Here is an 18416-nt window from a genome sequence, read left to right as displayed (position 1 = left end):
GTACACATGCTGGAAGCAGGCCACAAACGTATCTCAGAATTTCCAAGCAGCCAGAAGTCAGAGGGAAAGAAGATGACATGGATTCCTGCTTCTGAGACCCATGGGAATTTCCCCCAAAGTCCTCAGAAAGATGCAGCATGACTCAGTTTGAAAGAAACAAATTCATGTTCCATATCTTTTTTTTTTTCATGTTCCATATCTTAACAGTGGTTTGGTTACATGTGACTGAATTTGTCAAAACTCACAGAAGAGTGCATTTAAGGTTTGTGAGTTTCACTGCAAGCAAATTTTACCTCGAAAACAAAAGAACCATAATATAGTTAATGATATGCCTACCAAAGGGTTTAGGGGTGAAGTGAACTGACACTCGCAGCTTACTTTTGAAATGCATCCAAAAAGTAAGATGAATTGCTGGGTGGAGAGAGGAAAAGAGGGATGGACGTATGATGAAGCAAGTATAGTCTCAGTGGTGGGCACAGAGTGTGGGCAGTATAAACTTTCCATTTTTCTGTGTTTGCACATTTTTATAATACAGGGTAGGGGCTCAGAGAAATGAAGTGGACCTTGGAAGTTACCATCAACACTCGGAAGGTAAAAGGCCCTGGGTTTTGTTCACAGAGCCAGAACTAGCAGCAGCCCTCAAAATCTGCTGACACCCTAGGCACCTTGCCCTCAGGCAGTGACGGGCGTTCTGGGGAGCGGAGCTTTGGCCTCAACGGACAGAGAGGCCTGGCTCCTGCAGAGCCCACAGCACAGAGGGATTTTGGCATCTCCCAGACAAAGCTCTCCGATCATGGAAACCCCTTGTCAGAACATCAGGGAGCGTCTACCCTCTGAGGCTCTGTGCCTCGCCCAGAGAGCCCTTGTGAGTGGCAGAGCTGGATTTCAGCCTTCACAATATGATGGCATTGATGATGGAGATAGTTTTTTGTTTTTGTTTTTTGGCCTCACCACGTGGCTTGCAGGATCTCAGTCCCGGGACCAGGGATTGAACCTGGGCCACGGCAGTGAAAGCGCCAAATCCTAACCACTAGACCACCAGGGAACTCTCACAGAGATAGTTTTGGGGCTTTTCTCTCTGCCAGGCCCTGCAAGAAGCATTTACATCTATCACGTCATTTAATGCTTAAATGCGGCGAGCGGGGGCTACTCTTCATTGTGGTGCGCGGGTTTCTCACTGTGGTGGCTTCTCTTGTTGCAGAGCACGGGCTCTAGGCGCGCGGGCTTCAGTGGTTGTAGCACGCAGGCTCAGTAGTTGTAGCTCACAGGCTCTAGAGCGCAGGCTCAGTAGTTGTGGCGCACGGGCTTAGTTGCTCCGCGGCACGTGGGATCTTCCTGGCCCAGGGATCAAACTCGTGTCCCCTGCGTTGGCAGGTGGATTCTTAACCACTGTGCCACCAGGGAGGTCCCTGTCATCCCCTTTTATATATGAAAAATGGCTCAGAGAAATTCAGTAACTTGTATGGAACACTCAGCTGGCAGATGCTGAGCTGGGATTCAAAGATGTACTTGACTCCAGAGACTCTGATCCTAACCACCGCCCTCTTCCGCTCCACAGGCCACTCTCCTCATCCCTCCCACCTTTCCCCCACTCTTCTCCCAGTGGTTTGTCACAGAGGACTTGTCTGCTCCATCCTCAGAAGAAAACTCAGGAGAAAGTCTGACTCAGGCCCATAGTGCTCCTTATAAACCAAGCACCCCACGCCTGGCCCTGTACTCCTGCTTCCCAGGACAGCTCTGCACCCCAGGATGGGCTTCCTTCCCCAAGAGAAAGGAGACACACACACACACACACACACACAAAACACCAACCAACACCCGGATGGGCTCAACCAGCCCCAGTCTGATCCCTGCAAATCCCCTGCCTCCATCCCAGCCCAGCTCCTGCAGAGACAAGACAACCTGACAACAGCCTGTCACCTCTTTAATGAACCCAGAGCTGAGGAAGACTCCAGACAGCTGGTAGCCAGCCTCCTTAGAGGAGGAAATGAAGGCCCAGAGAGGGGCAGTGGCTGGCCCAATGTCACACGGCACTAAACTTTGTCTCCTGGGACTTGTCCCCTTAGCTCCCGTCTGGGCAGGGCTGAGTTGGGCTGCAGAGGTGGTGGGAAGAAGTGAGGGTTGGATGGGGCCTAGAGGCCCCTTCCTCTCCAGAGAGAGAAAGGTTAGCTCCTAGGACCAGGGAATAGAATGGCTGGGCCCTGCAGTGCCAGCAGGGATAGTAGCTCTCATTCTAGATAGGGAGAGAGGAAGTGCCTGTCACTGGAGCCCACGGCCAGTTCCTGGCGACATGGATCCCCAGTGTCCTTCCCACGCCAGCCCCTCGATTCCCTCGGAAGGATCCAGAGGTACAGAGCGGGCTGAGCTGAGCCTCTCCCATGCCCACACCCACTGCGCCCCTGTGCCTTGGACCCATCGGTGCTCCCAGGACGGAAGACCAGACATTTTGCTTTTACCAAGTCCCTTCCTAAAAGTCATAGAGCTTAGACTCTGGCCTGGGCCCTACAGAGGCTGCTGGCAGAGGGACCCCCACTCTGCAGCCCCTTGCAGGGAGAGAAGAGGGGGAAGACAAAGAGGCCCACCCATCCCCCAACACGCCTGCTCTTCAGCCAGGCCTGGCCTCCAGGGACTTTAGAACACCCCACCCACCCAAGGGAAGGGTTCTACCCTGGTTGCTCCAAGCCTCCGGCAGGGCCCAAGCAGCCCTGGAGTGGGATGGGGTTGGGAGGAGCGAGGGGGGGTGGTGGTGGTCACCCAGCTGTGAGGCCCACATCCTTCCAGCTTGGAGCCTGTGGAGGAGAATGGGGATCAGACGGTGGAGACTGGGTCTGCAGTCAGACCCCAAGCAGCCCCTGGCCAGGCCAGGCTGACTAGCCCCTCCCTCATCACAAACACTAGGCCCCTGGCTCTGAGAGAAGGGGGCATTTTTCAGAGATGACATCAGGTCTTAAAGTTTTATGTTTCCTGCCAACCTCAGCCTGGAGAGCAGAGTCCCCAGGGCCCACAGGCCTGGCGGGGCAGGTAGCAGCGCCGGTGCAGATAGCGCACCACTGGCCTTGGACTCTCACGGCAGTCCACCCACAGGCCGCGAGGGTGACGTCCAGTGGTCTGCTCACCTGAGGACACAGCCCTGCCTGGTCACTGTAGGACAGATGCAAGAGGAGAGAAGATACCAAGTTGCCAGGTCCCCAAACACACCTCAGAGCCTTTGCTCATGCCGTCCCCTCTGTCAGTTCCCATGCCCTCCGTGCTCCACGCCATCTGGCGAGTGCTTCCATATCCTTCAAGTATCTTGTCCAATGTCCCCTCCCTCCCTGCGCCTCTACAGTGTTCTGTCCATCCTTCCATTAGAGCCCTGATCCCTGGCACAGTTTATTTTTATTGATTGATTGATTTGATCTGATTTTTGCACAGCGCTTAAAACCACCTTGCTTTCACACTCCCTCTGGCCTCCCTGTCCGGCAAGATCCCCAACCCCTGGAGGACTCAGACCAGGTCCCACCTCACTCTGGCAGAAAGAAATGAATCCACCACAAAGGGGTCATAAGACCGGTCCCGTTAAGGATCTACGGTGGGGCTTAGCTGAAGGTAGGGAGGCTGAAGGCTGAGTGAGATGCAGGGAGCCGCAAGTGGGGGGAGGGAGGGAAGGGCTATGGAGAGGTGAGGGCACCGTAGTGAAGGAAGCACAGTGGGGGCCTCCTTGGCAGCCTGGGTGGAGAGCAGGAGGTGCTGAGCTTCCAGAGAGGGTGTGATCTAGCTGCCACTTGTGCTTTTTTTTTTTTTTTTAATATATCTTCTTTTTTTTTTTGGCCATACGGGGAGGCTTGTGGGATATTAGCTCCCGTACCAGGGCTCTATCGACCCAGGCCCACAGCAGTGAAAGCACCGAGTCCTAACCACTGGACCGCCAGGGAATTCCCCAGACAGTCGTGATTCAATGAGTGAGTCAGTAAAGGAATGAATGAGGGATCCAAAGAGAGGAGGGTGATGTGGGAGAACCAAATTTACCTTCTACAGTGAACTTTCTCTGGCAGCAGGAAGGGGTGGACACAGAGACAGATGCCCACACACACTACTCCCCACCCAGCCACCACCTGGAGTTTCATAGGCTGAGATGGGCTGAAGGCAGCACACTGGGCCCAGAAGGGACCAGGGGACTGGGTCACTGCTCCTCTACCCTGGGAGGGGGCTGACTGGATGCCCCGGGCCCAGGGCCAAGCTTCCTGGCTGCTGACTCAGGCCCCTTTGGCCAGCTCAGCATTCCTGCCCTCCCCACTGAATTGGGGCTATTGAAGCTCTTTGTAGGGGGGTTAGGCCACTGGTCACGCCCCCAACCAGAGCCTTCGCTGGGCTGAGGCTCTGCTCTTGGGGGGGGGGCGCACAGGCCCTGAGGGGGTCAGTCTGACAGTGCTCTGGCCACCAGCTGCTACTCTGGGGGTGTCTGGGACCGAGGACAATCCTGGGTAAGCTGGCTAGGCTGGCATCAGAGAGGGGAGCCCAGGGAAAGGGAATTGCCCTGACCCTTAGGACAGAAGACCCTGGGATGGTGACCCTGCTCATGACCCCCGGCTTGGGGAGGGGTCTGTCTCTTTGCATAGGCCACAGTGTGTAGGTGGGGTGCTGCAGGGGCTCTGTGGGTTGTCCTGCCAGCCCCATCAGACTGGAGCGTCCCTAAGGCAGAGTGGTTTCCCCATCAGACTGAGGCCATCACAGGGTATAGGCTGGGTCTCCCCCATAAGATAGGGACAGGGGTGGTTTGAAGCGTTGCCTATCAGACCCAGAGTTCCCCATGCCCGGTCTTTGTCCTCCTTAGTGTTTAACTTGGGAATCCTATCTGGAGAACAGCCTCAGCCTGTGCTGGTGGGTCCCAGCAAAGCCAGGGACTAGCTGACCCCAGAAGAACCAACGCTTCTCTAGATAAAGCGCCTCCACCCCGTCCCACCTCCTCCCCTCCTTTTTCCCCAAAGCCAGGATCTTCCCCCCCAAGCCCTGGCTGCATGGGCCTACACCTGTCAGATGTGCTTTTTCAGGTATGGGGGAGAGCCGGGAGCCATGAAGCCAGTGAGGGCTGTCACTCTTTGGTGGGTGCTACTGCTGGTGTCCAGGCTGGGGGCCACCAGGAAGGAATCCCTAGAAGAGGGCTCCTTCTACTATGGAACCTTCCCACTTGGTATGTCCACTCCTCCGTTGGTCTGTCCGTCTGTCCATTTGTCTGTCAGATTGCCTACCTTGGCTGACTTGTCAAGGAGTTTGGTGTTTCAGCTTCCTTACAGGTAGGATGGGGAAAATAACTCCATGTAGTTGTTCTGAAATAAAAGAAGTTCCTAACAGAATTTTTTTAAAGTTACTGTATAGATAGTAAATGCAAATCAGAGCTAAAATGGTACAGATGAATGCTTTTAACGTATTGTGTCTCCCCCCCTCCCTACCATACATGCTCCCACTCCTAGGGAGACAGGGCAGGCTGCCGGGGAGGGGGCTTGCCTTGTGGCCTGGGAGGCACAGCCCAGGGTCCCAGTACTGGGTGGGGAGTGGGAGGGGACTCAGAGTCCAGCTTGGGGTCTCCATTTGCAGGCTTCACCTGGGGCGTGGGCAGTTCCGCCTTCCAGACTGAGGGTGCCTGGGACCAGGACGGGAAAGGGCCCAGCATCTGGGACACCTTCACGCACAGTAGGAAAGGGAATGTGCTTGGGGAGGAGACTGCAGACGTGGCCTGTAACGGCTACTACAAGGTCCAGGTGAGTGATGGGTGTGCATGTGTGTGTATGATTGAGCATCACCTAGGGAGAGTTGGGAGGTGACAGACATATTGGGGGAACCCGAGTGACAATGTCAACCAAGTGCTCTGCTAAACATCCCCAGTCCCAGTGCAGCCAAGCGGGGAGGGGTCGGTGGTGACTGGGGCTTGGGGAGGGAGTGCCAGGATGTGGGAAGGTGGATGAAGGAGGAAAGGAAAGTTGGGCCCCACCTGAGCCAGTGCCTTAGTCTAAGCGATGGGCAGCTGAAGGGCTGAGGCCATGACCCCAGGGCCTACAGGCCACAGTAGCCTGAACCCCTGGTCCCTGCATGGGAATGGGCCCCCTGTGGGAAGAGCGGGACCAGCTCATCCTCTGTCCCTTTGCTCAGCACCCACTTTCCTCTCTGGAATGGGGATCCATCACCCTGATGGATTTCTCAAAGCATCCTCATATCCTGCATTTTACTTGACTCCTGGCATAGCCCCAGGCGTAAGCGGGGGCAGGTGGCGTCACACCTGTTGCGTAGATGAAGAGTACGTACAGGAGGGGCCTTAGTGGGGTCCGGCTGACCCTGCCCCGCACCCACCACCTCTGTCTGCACAGGAGGACGTCGCTCTGCTGAGGGAGCTGCACGTCAGCCACTACCGGTTCTCCCTGTCCTGGCCCCGGCTCCTGCCCACGGGTGTGCGAGGTGAGCTAAGGCCACACTGCCCCAGCCCAGGAGTGGCCCCTTTTGGCCGCGCTGGCTTTGTGGGGACACCAGAGAGTCCTGGGCGGCGAGAACAGCCCATGAGCACAGTTTCCCCAGCAGCAGCTCTCACGGGTTCTGCAGGTAGCTGGGCTCCCAGCAGTAGCTATTCCACCATCTGAGACCCGAGTGCTGGTGGGCTGAGGGCGCCTTCAGGGCTACAGAAAGCTCCAGGGCCCAGGAATAGTGCACTTCAGAAGGTCAAGGCCAAGGTCCTTTCTCATCAAGTCCCCCCTTTTATTTTGCCTTCAGCTGACGGGGTGAACAAGAAGGGAATCCAATTCTACAGTGACTTCATTGACGCCCTTCTGAACAGCAACATCACCCCCATCGTGACCCTGCACCACTGGGATCTCCCACAGGTGAGGCTGCGCAGGCTCAGAGGCCCAAGGGGAGCTCAGCTCAGCAGGAGGGAGCCTGATCTGGGCACTTGGGGTTGCCAAGGTGGAGGTAAAGGCTGGGGTCTGGGCTCTGGCTCGGGACAGGAAGATGGCAGGGAGTGAAGAAGAAATCTCCCAACTTACCCACGGTGGAGAGGTCCCACTGGTTTAACTGATGTTTGTAATAAGTGGTAAGCGCAGATTTTGATGTTTTCCAAAACATTTGGCCTGGAAACGACAACTCAGACTATAAAGAAAGAAGCATCTTTTGAGTAAGAGTTGATGGAATAATGAGCAAGTTTGTTTAGCCTTTTCTCCCCCAGGTTGTTAGAACTGTATGTGCTCATATACGAGCGCCCCCTCCCAAGCGATTTCCATAAAGCCTCAACATGCTTAAGAACCTCACAGTTAGACATCACTATTCAAGCAGTTTTTTTCATTCGTTCAACAAGGCTCTGTGGTATCACGGCCCAGCTGGCAGAGGAGCCGCTTATGTACCTCTCTGTGACACAGGGTGGTGGGAGGTCAGAGGACAAGACATTGGCTTCAGGGAGGTGATGGGGAGAAGATGGAGTACTATCCATGCTTTAGAGGGTGGGGCACCTGCTTCTCTCTCCACCCCTCTGTTTGCAGCTGCTCCAGGTCAACTATGGCGGGTGGCAGAACGTGAGCACAGCCAACTACTTCAGTGATTACGCCAGCCTATGCTTCGAGGCCTTTGGGGACCGGGTGAAGCACTGGGTCACTTTCAGTGACCCTCGGGTAAGCAAGGCCCCCCTCCAGGTGGGAAAACCCACTTTCCAGGCAGGAGTGTACCCTGTCATTTCTCACGGGTCCTGTGGTCCCCACTTGCCATCCCTGCAGACAATGGCAGAAAAAGGCTACGAGACGGGCCACCACGCACCTGGACTGAAGCTCCATGGCACGGGCCTATACAAGGCGGCACATCACGTCATTAAGGTGAAGTGGGTCCTTCTGGGAGTGAAGGCTGGGTTCAAGGTGGAAGGGTGAGTCCCAGTGACAGCTGAGCCCACCCCAGGGCCCGAGTCTGAGCCCAGTCGTCTGCCACCTCACCTTAACATGGTCCCCTTCCCTTCCATGAGGATCTATGAGGTAGTGTCCTGCCATCCAGGACTCTGCTGGACACTGCAGCCCAGATGACAGCGTGACTGCTCCCTATAGCGCTTGCAATCTAGCCAAGGGGCTGGAGCACATGCATGTGAAAACTGTCACCTACAGGTCTAAACTCTTTTGTGAGGAATGGTGACAGGAGGAAGTGGGGGGATGACAGTGAGCTAGGGGCTAGCATCTTCAGTGACCGAGCAGAAGTAACTGGAGGTTGGTGAATGACAGCAGCAGGAAGGGGTTAGGAGTGCTTGTCTGATAGCATGGACTTCAAAGGACCTGGAGTTTTTGAAGGAGGAAAGAGAAGTAGTTTGGAAGCAGCAACAAAGAGCAAGACAGGCACTCTCCTAAGGTGTGTGGGGTGTGAGGGGAAAAAATGGCGTCTGCTGGAAAGAGCTGCCGTGGCTGCGGTCTTTAGGGGCAGTCAGGCTCAGTTAGGGCAGAAATTGAGGGGGACATTGAGAGGAGATAACGACGGGCGAATTACAAGGCTATTGGAAAGGCTTGAGAAGCAGTGGGGGGGTTGGTCACATTCCAGGACATATATGAGGGTCCAGGTGATGATGACTGGGGAACAGGGGTGTGAGGCATGATGGCCCCAATGGACTCTCAACAGAAGGTGGACAATCTGATCAGGCGGGCAGGCAGGGGATCACTGGGGACATACCAGACCCTCAAATTCATGTCAGCAAGAGAACTTTCTCATCTTTCCCTATTTGGCTTAGGGTTTCTTAAACTGTGACTATTTAAAGGGCAGGGCTCTGAATATATCAGTGGGTCCCTGGGAGAGAACATGGAGAGAAGGCAGGTTGGCACATTTTGGATTCTGTTTCTCAAGACTGTTCCAGATGCTTGGTATTATATTTTCCTAACTTCCTGAGCACCTATGCTGAAAGCACTGCCTAGTTACTACAGAGGACAACCAGGAACGAAACAAGACACATTAGCAAAAATCTTAGAAACAATAAATAACACAGTGTGGTGGCTTATGTGTTTATGCCAGATTTAGAGCAAGTTTCCTCCACAGCACAAAGAAAATGGAGGTCAGAGGAAGGGAGACTATGGATTAGGCTAATCAAGGCTGGACTCATGAAAAGCATAGGACTTAAAATGATCTCTAGGGCTTCCCTGGTGGCGCAGTGGTTGAGAGTCCGCCTGGCGATGCAGGGGACACGGGTTCGTGCCCTGGTCCGGGAGGATCCCACGTGCCGCAGAGCGGCTGGGCCTGTGAGCCGTGGCCGCTGAGCCTGCGCGTCCGGAGCCTGTGCTCCGCAATGGGAGAGGCCACAACAGGGAGAGGCCCGCGTACCGCAAAAAAAAAAAAAAATGATCTCTAGAGTTAGGAAGGAGAGAAAGGCCACCCTGGGTTGAAAGGGAGGAGAGAAATGAATGAGGCAGGCATCTCCGATGGGCTCCTTTCTCTTCCAGGCCCATGCCCAAGCCTGGCACTCCTACAACAACACATGGCGCAGCAAGCAGCAAGGTGAGCCCTGCCACCATGTGCGCTGAGAACAGACGGGTGACCAGAGGAGCAATGTCACTGCGTGCCACCCCCTTTTCTCTCTCTTCTTATAAGGTCTGGTGGGGATTTCATTAAACTGCGACTGGGGGGAACCTGTGGACATTAGTAACCCCAAGGACATAGAGGCTGCCGAGAGATACCTACAGTTCTGCCTGGGCTGGTTTGCCAACCCCATTTACGCCGGTGACTACCCACAAGTCATGAAGGACCATATCGGTGAGCCACGTCACGTTTTTAAGACTCCAGATACCACAGCAACGGTGTTGAGCTCAAGTGAAATGACCAAAAGGCAGGGGGATAGAAGAACACACTGGGTTGGTTTGGGCGAGGCACTCGAGGGGTAAGCCAGCTCCCAAAGAATTTAGAACTGGTTATTCAAACTGGGAGGGTGGGGGACATCCAAACAAATTCCTAGACCCGGAAATTGAGAATTTCAGAATCCAGGGGAAAAAACTTAGCAATTCTCTAGGCTGCTCTCTTTTGTGTTCTGTTCTCCTGTCTCCTCCCCACTCCACTCCATCCAACTGTAGTGAAGTAGGAGTGAGAAGTCAAAGACACAGTCATGGGTGGAGTCAGTCCTATTGCTGGTTCTTTCTGCCACTTGAGAAATACTTTCCAAGCTCTAGTTTCCACAGTGTCAGAGAATAAAGACAGAGCTCACAAGGCTGTATTAATTTCGATGCTTTTAACTGCCACATAACAGAAAACTCCAAATAAAATGGCTTGAAAAGTAGGAGATTTATCATCTCACCTGAAATCCAGAAAAGGATAATCCCCAGCTAATTAATCCAGCCCTCAGGGTTGTCTTTGAGAACCCAGACTCAGTCCATCTTTCCACTCTGGCACTTTTAGCTACCTCATCAGCCACTCCCCAAGGCCACAAGATGGCTGTAGCAGCTCCAGGCATCACCTTTACACATCAACACCCTGAGGCAGAAAAAAAGGGAACAGTACTATCATATCTGTTTTTAAGAACAAGGAAAATCTTCCCAGGAAACAGCATCTACTCCCAGCTGACTTCCCGCTGTGCCTCAAGGGACAGAATTGTCAAATGCCCCAAGGTGCCCTAGACCACCAGGGCTAGAGAGCCTCAGAGCCTGGGGAGGGGTCAAGGCTCCCAGAAAGGATGTGGCCCTTTGGAAGCGGATGAGAAAAGAGGGCATGGAAGAAGACAGGCAGGGGTCTATTGGGTAGGCAACCAGCAGTGTCTGGCTCTAGGAATCTAAACATATAACTGTGATTCAGAGGTATCAGCCCACACCTCCCTAAAAAAGACAAGGATGACAGTGAAATAGGCTATATCTCATACATCAAGGCTATTTTAGATGTTTGACTAAGAACGTTTCAACATTTCAAAAATTTCCCTTTCTAAAGCACCATTTATCAAGACTTGTCTGGAATAGGAGGCAGCAAGTTCTAATTCCAACTCTGCCACTAACCAGTGAGTGATTCTGAGCAAGGTGCTTCACCTCGTCCTGTCTCAGTCTTATCACCTAAAAATGAAGGGATTAGACAAAATAATCTCTAAAAATCTTTTGATGATAACCAGTTCTGTGATATGTTCTGTACACATACACTCAAAATCTTGAGAATGATTTCCTCAAGATGCGTAAGGAAAAAGCCCTCACAATGGGACAATGCCCATATGGAACATTCCTGCAGACACACCCCATCATTCACATGCTGTTTGCTCTCTTGGGACCCTCAGAGGCCACTGCAGGCGCTACAAGATTGTACTAAAAAGCCAAATTGATTACCTATCATAGAACAATTCTTGGGCTTAAAGCCAATAATCCCAGACCCCACCAACTCCAACTCTATGATAATTCAAGTGGGAACAGGGCTCAATTTTTCCCTTATACAATGTGGAAAGAAGGATCCTTTAAGTAGTTTTTTCTTTTTCTTTTCTTTTTCTTTTGTTTCAGCATTATTAAGTATAACTGACAAATAAGACAATTAGTATTTTCTTTAGTAGTGAAAGCATTCTGCCTGAAATCTCATTCACAAATTACTTCCAGGGATCTCAGAAGCAGCCCTTCATTCACAATAAATATATGAAGAAAGGTAATTCTAGATGAGTGCTGTCCAATAGAACTTTTGGTGATCATGGAAATGTTCTCCATGTCCCCTATCTGTGCTGTTCAATATGACAGTCTGTAGCCATTTGTGTCTATTCAAATTCAAATTAAACAAAATTAAAAATTCAATCCTTCAGTGTGCCTGAGTTGAAGCTGCAGTCACATTAGCCATATTCCAGTAGCCACATATGCTGAGTGGCTATTGTAGTAGACACTACAGTGACAATTCCTGTGGTTTTTCTCAAGTTACTACATGTAACTGAAAGTAATAACATGCTAATAATTTAAAGGAATTTAATAATGCAATCTTTTCACTCATTTAATCTAAGCCAGCAGTCTCTTTGGAAACATTTTTATGGCTACATTTTAGATCAACTCATAAAAACGTTACTTCTCTTTATACATTGATTTAAAACTTTTTTTGCATAGATTATACAAGGACATGTTTCACATGTTTTGAAGTACAAAAAAGTGAAAAAAGTTAAGCTTCCTTCCCTCCCCCACCCACTGCTCCTATCCTCCCCAGAAGGAAGTACACTTCCAGAGATGCATTGTGCACGTGTGCGCAAGAACACTGCTGCTCGGTATGTGTATATACTTGCATGTACTGTATGTATGCAACACTCTGCATCTTTGTTTCACTTGAGCATCCGTCTTGGCGCTCGTCCTTGTCGTGTATGAAGCACTGCCTTATTCATTCTCATGGCTGCATAATGTGGTACTGATGGATATCCCATCATGTTTTTAACCAGTCTCTCCTGACAGACCTTCAGGGTGCTTCTAATCTTTTGCTACTCAATCTGTAATGAAGATCCTTGTACATACATCCTTTTACATGAGTAAAGTGTAGGATAAGCAGATTTAGAATTGGTCGGTGAAAGGACACACACTTTTACAATTTTGAAAGATAGGACATTGCCCAACACAGAGGTGATGTTAGCTTACACTACAACAAGGCCTGAACGTGACCGTGTCTCTCCGCACGCTACCACTGGCCTCCTCCAGTTCCCTTCCCAGAGGCAAGCAAAATTACCAATTTTTGATGTAAGGAATAACCTAGTTCTTTTTTCCAGATAGCTACACAATTGTCCACACACGTTACTGAGTAATCTGTAAAAATATTACTTTTAAGCAACATAAACTTAAAAATTTTTGGCTAGCATTCAAATGTCAAAATTCCAGTTTGAAAGGCTAAGGTCATAATTTCCACACAGATGAATTCCAAAGCCCAGGATCTGGATAACAGCTTTCATGTCAACGTGCCAGTATCATCATGGTACATGACAAGAGAATGATTGTGAGAAAATACAACTTGGTTAAATTCTGTTTTCTTCGCTCATTAGGAAGAAAGAGTGCAGAGCAAGGCCTGGATATGTCGAGGTTACCGGTGTTCTCACTCCAGGAAAAGAGCTACATTAAAGGCACATCTGATTTCTTGGGATTAGGTCATTTTACGACTCGGTACATCACAGAAAGGAACTACCCCTCTCGCCAGGGGCCCAGCTACCAGAACGATCGTGACCTAGTTGAACTGGTTGACCCAAACTGGCCTGATCTGGGGTCTAAATGGCTACATTCCGTGCCATGGGGATTTAGGAGGCTTCTCAACTTTGCTCAGGTGATTATTACATTAAGCTAAAGGACATTTTTTACCTGAATTCATGTTCTTATAGTATAAGCTCAGGTGCCTACATTTTAAAGTTAATTAAAAAACCCAGTTACTTATACTTCAGAAGCTACTCGATATAGGCCTTAAAGAAAGACTAAAAAAGAAAGAAAGAAAGAAAACAACAAGAAAGACTAATGTGGACTTCTCTAGTGGTCCAGTGGTTAAGACTCGGTGCTTCCATCGCAAGGGGCACGGGTTTGATCCCTGGTTAGGGAAGTAAGATCCTGCATGCCGCACAGCATGGCCAAAAAAAAAAAAAATGATGAATGCCTACTATGAATAATCATATATATAGATCATATACATTGTTGTTATACATTATATAAATTATATTCATGTAATATAATATGCACATATTTCATATGACTATATATGTATATATATAATATACATATTTATATATAAAACTTTAAAATTCTTATCTCATATTTAGTTATTTTGCTGCTCTTCTCACCTGTACTGGAATATGTGGGAAAGAACAAGACCTGAAGCATATTTTCTCTAAAATGATGCTTTGTCAAGAAATATATTCTTCTATATGAACTTGCCTCCTGCCTACACTCATCTCTAAATAAACATGTTAAGTGGCATCTACTAAACGCTAAACACACCCAATTAGAATATGGCAGCTTTCAATATGTGTTCCCATGATTCGTTTCAGACTCAATACGGCAATCCACCCATATATGTGACAGAAAATGGAGCATCTCAAAAACTACACTGTACCCAATTATGTGATGAGTGGAGAATTCAATACCTTAAAGGATACACAAATGAAATGCTAAAAGGTGAGATACAAACGGTCTTCACATATCTTTCTATTTAACTTGGGCAAAATCTGATAATACACGATTGACTAAAACGTGTTTCTAAATCTCATAGATGAAAACATTTAAGATTATCTTCGCAATACTATTTTTCCAAGAAAATGAAATATATTAAAAATGGAATGTCTTTGCAGCTATCAAAGATGGTGCTAATATAAAAGGGTATACTTCCTGGTCTCTGTTGGATAAGTTTGAATGGGAGAGAGGATACTCAGATAGATATGGATTCTACTATGTCGATTTCAACAAGAAAAATAGGCCGCGCTATCCAAAGGCTTCAGTTGAATATTACAAGAAGATTATCACTGCCAATGGGTTTCCCAATCCTCAAGAGGTAGGAATAATTATCAGTGTTACTCATTCTGGATTTTAGAAGAGCTAGGTAGCTGGGGTGTAGAGTTTGGCAAGTGGGCCCATTGTTTCTTTCCCTTTCACCACCTCTCTGCTTGTTTGCTTAGAATGGGGTAAGGACACTGTAAAATGCAATCCTAGCACACAGAGCATTAAGGGCAGACTAGGGTTATGCAGGAGTCCTGTTTACTTTAGGTTATGACAGTCAACAGAAACTGTGATTTAAATGTTATCCTAAATGTTGTATCTTAATGCAAACAAATACTACCTATTCTTCAACATACATGAAAAGTTAAGTAAATTGAATATATAATGACCGTATAATCTTCACTTCTTTTCCCACCAAATTGTACAGTGATACAAATGCACTGGTTCCAAAATGAGATTAAAAGTAATAATTTAAAAAATCCTTTAAAACCTCCCATTTTCAATAACCTACAAATTTTTCTGTCAGCTCTCTATTCTGTATGCTGCTGCACCTAATGGCAGGGAATATAAGTTGTAATTTAGAGTGTCTTAATTAAAAAAAAAACTCATTTGTTTATCCACATTCTTTAGAGTGAGCCTAGTGGGACTATAAATAGAAGCAGTGACTGATAACTATCAGGTATTCACTAGTTTTGCATTACTAGAAAAGACAGTAATTGCATTATTAGAAAAAGATAGCTAGATTATAAGCTTAAGAATAAAAACTGTTCTTTGGCTCCCTCACAATGATGCACATAGGCATTCAATAACTATTAACTGATTTAAACTACGAGCAGATTAAAAAAATATATTTCTTACCCCATATTATTCCAAACATGATTTCAAACAGCAAAAAACTAGTTTAAGACAACTTATCAAGTGGGTTTTTATTAGGTGGAAAGTTGGTACCTCAAAGCCTTGGAAACTTGCTCTATCAACAACCAGATGCTTGCTGCAGGTGAGTTTAATTCTTTGATAATTAAACCATGTAATTACGTATGCAATGGTATTACCAAAATCTCAAAATGTGGACCCACCTTAAGTCAATCTTCCAAAATCACATGATTAGAAATGGACTTTCCTTTACTTTGAAGCAATGTCAAATTTCTATCAGCACTTAAAATGTTTTAAAAATCTACCATGGGCTTCCCTGGTGGCGCAGTGGTTGAGAGTCCGCCTGCCGATGCAGGGGACACGGGTTCGTGCCCCGGTCCAGGAAGATCCCACGTGCCGCGGAGCGGCTGGGCCCGTGAGCCATGGCTGCTGAGCCTGCGCGTCCAGAGCCTGTGTTCCGCAACGGGAGAGGCCACAACAGTGAGAGGCCCATGTACCAAAAAAAAAAAAAAAAAAATCTACCATGAAAAAGAAATATCTACTCTAGTTTGATTCTGAATCATACTGTAAATTTATAAATCTACTATTTATAAATTTATCTACTCTAGTTCGATTCTGAATCATACTGTAAATTTATAAATCTACTATTGTGTTATAGTGGGCTTTGTTGGAAGGAGGGAGAAATTCAACCATTATACCAAATGGAATGAAGAAAAATCAAACACTCTAGATATTATATTCACTCATTCAGCAAGTAATTATGAAGCAGTCACTATTGACTCAAGGGTGTTTTAAGCCCTGGGGACATAGCAATAAACAACAAGGTCCCTGCTCTCACAGAAGGCATTTCTAATGCAACAGGATCTAAAAGGATCAGAGATGTAGAATAACCAGGATGTAACCATGCATCAAGAAATGCCAACGCATATCATTTGTTTCTTTGAATTTTGTCTTTCTCTCTATATAAAGGGCAACCAGAGAAATACACTTCCTGTTTTAATGAATTCATCTTCCATGTGGTATCAGAGGTGGAAAATGCTAGACCAAATCCTACCAATTCAACTATTTTTACAGGCCAATATACCACTGTCCCCTCCCACCTCATCTAAATAATCAGGCAAATATTAAAGATGTATATTCCATTAAACTAAAATAAACTTAATGTAGAGACATGATGTAGAATTTACTGTTGAGCCCATGAGCTCCATGAGAATTGGGCCTGTGCCTTATTTATCTCGGTAACCAAGGGTGCCTGGCACAAAACTTAAAAGCAGGTATTTCGTAAATGTCCACCTCAACGTTAATGCACTTGAAATATGCTTATCATTTAACTCTTAAAGACTGTTTAGCTGTGTTAAGAATGACCATGAAAATTTTCAATTCAGAAATTCCTATACCTCTTAAGATATACAATAAACATTTTTGAAAGGATGCAAATGTTTTCCAAGGAATTTTCTTTCCTAAATCCCCCCAAAGAGAATTATAGAAACTGAGGAATATGGCTGCTAATATTCTGAGTAAGCACTAGCACTGATATACATTTAGACTTTATTACAGTACCTATGGAAGAACCAAATTTAAGCATTCTTAATCCATATTTTCTGAAATATCTTACAAAGCCCTCACATAATTTTTTTATAACATTTAATTTACCAGGTTCTCTTTTATAGCAAATGAGAATAATTAGCAGTGTGATGATGCCATTTTCCAAGTTTATCCAGACAACTGAAGCTTTCAGGATGAAGCTGCATTCGCCAAAATGACCACATTCTCATCTGCCATGTTGCTCTCTCCCCCTCCGCAGAGCCTTTTCTAAGTTACATGCAGATCATGACGGAGATCATGGTACCTACAGTCTGCACCCTCTGTATACTAATCGCTGCAGTTCTCCTGATGCTTCTGCTGAGGAGCCTGAGCTGAGACAGGGTCATCCATTTTGTAGCTGCATCTTTCACAGAGAACCTTCAGGATCTTCTTCAGGATCTTCCTCCTTTTGCTCCTTCGAAGGTTTACATACATCTGTTTTCAGGTTCTGTGATAATTACCTTCCCACCACCTCTCTCTCTCTTTTTTTGGCTTGAGCTGGGATTGAAGAATTAGAAAATAAAAATACGCGTAAATGAAATAAAAATCACCTGTAATCTCACCCCTCTCAAAGTCAATGTTAATATTTTGCTGTATATTATGCATTGATTTTCATTTTGCAAAAAGGGATCACAGTGCACAAACTGTTTTGTAACTTATCTCATTTTAAAATCTGTCTGGAAATATTATTTTAATGTAGAAATGATTGCCACATTAGCACTGCCCTACACATGACGGACAAAATCAATCCTTTAGATATAACAGTCCTTTCAGACTGTAAATCCTATTAGGCAACCATGAAAAAGCATTAGGTGGGTACCAAGTAAATGAGCATATATATTTTTCTAAAAGAAATTTTCTTATGCTAAATATCCTTTACTCAATGAAATACCTCAAAGAAATATTATATATTGATTATTTAATTTATATATCTTCTATGTAACTAAATATTCTGTTTTTTCTAAGTCCATTTTATTCTTAACTATGCTAAAATGCTAAAATTAATATCCATGTATTTGGGTACAAAACACGGCTTAAGAGAAAGAATGATGTTAGGCATTTTATCCATTATCTGATTCTACTTAATGTTGTTTGTGAAACACAAAAACAGTAAGATCGTAGAAAAGGCTATTCCATTAATTCTTTTGGTTAATACTACCTCAAGTTAAACATTTTAAAAAGGGTATTTACATCTGGGACTTAGTCCTACAATTGGGCTGGTTACAACTGTTTTTAACAAAACTTTGCTTTCAATGTCAAATTGGCATGCCCGTTTAAGGTTTTTCTCTTCCATCAATGGTTTTGAGACCAAACTCTCCTTCTACTATATATACAGATTTCAAATGCAAAGACATTACCACTCAAAAATTTTTTTTTCCATTTCTCCAGTTTTAGGATTAAATTGTCAGTTGACTACAGAAGGTAGAAAGGAAATTAAAGATTTGCACTGCTCAGTAACAGCTGGTAAGCCTTTTATGTGATTACTAATAATCCATATCCCAAATGTACTAAATCAGCATTTATGTTGTAGAAAGAAAAAAAGAAAAAAGTAAGGTATTTAAGACATTATAAAGTATTTGCAGAGAACAAAAA

The 18416-nt window shown here is 46.8% G+C and overlaps 2 protein-coding genes and 1 long non-coding RNA gene across 9 annotated transcripts in view; 1 reads left to right on the top strand and 2 right to left on the bottom strand.

The window, feature by feature from the left end:
- Window positions 1–12940, bottom strand: part of LOC113629160 (uncharacterized) — a 23765-nt gene extending 10825 nt beyond the window's left edge. The window contains exons 1-3 of one of the 2 annotated variants that reach the window (XR_003436411.1): window positions 10265–12940; window positions 7011–7113; window positions 5229–5324 (exon numbers count right to left, since the gene is read on the bottom strand). This is a non-coding gene — a long non-coding RNA (uncharacterized LOC113629160). The remainder of the gene's footprint in view (window positions 1–5228; window positions 5325–7010; window positions 7114–10264) is intronic. The other variant, XR_003436410.1, reaches the window with a different exon arrangement.
- LCTL (lactase like) lies at window positions 3969–18416 on the top strand. Of its 4 annotated transcripts, XM_027123392.1 has the most exons (14): window positions 3969–4463; window positions 5031–5170; window positions 5575–5738; window positions 6342–6429; window positions 6739–6848; window positions 7500–7628; window positions 7731–7826; window positions 9420–9474; window positions 9568–9729; window positions 12935–13209; window positions 13922–14048; window positions 14222–14421; window positions 15300–15363; window positions 17044–18416. In XM_027123392.1, exons 2-14 carry the CDS (start codon window positions 5053–5055, stop codon window positions 17157–17159), a joined length of 1704 nt encoding a protein of 567 aa, XP_026979193.1. In that variant the 5' UTR covers window positions 3969–4463; window positions 5031–5052; the 3' UTR covers window positions 17160–18416. The 4 variants fall into 4 exon arrangements, with proteins under 4 accessions (XP_026979193.1, XP_026979192.1, XP_026979194.1 ...); XM_027123391.1 differs by having other exon boundaries at window positions 3969–5170; XM_027123393.1 differs by lacking the exon at window positions 15300–15363 and having other exon boundaries at window positions 3969–5170; window positions 17044–17160.
- The window catches only part of ZWILCH (zwilch kinetochore protein), a 39156-nt gene continuing 37948 nt past the window's right edge, over window positions 17209–18416 (bottom strand). For all 3 annotated transcript variants that reach the window (XM_027123388.1, XM_027123389.1, XM_027123390.1), the window contains one exon: window positions 17209–17321. The gene's annotated coding sequence lies outside the window, so the exon portion shown is untranslated. The remainder of the gene's footprint in view (window positions 17322–18416) is intronic.

The sequence above is a fragment of the Aethalodelphis obliquidens genome, unplaced genomic scaffold, assembly GCF_003676395.1.
Source record: "Aethalodelphis obliquidens isolate GAN/ISIS:26980383/991018 unplaced genomic scaffold, ASM367639v1 scaffold26, whole genome shotgun sequence".
Lineage (NCBI taxonomy): Eukaryota > Metazoa > Chordata > Mammalia > Artiodactyla > Delphinidae > Aethalodelphis > Aethalodelphis obliquidens.
Note: the sequence above shows the minus strand (reverse complement) of the source record. Positions and strands in the feature narration are given on the sequence as shown.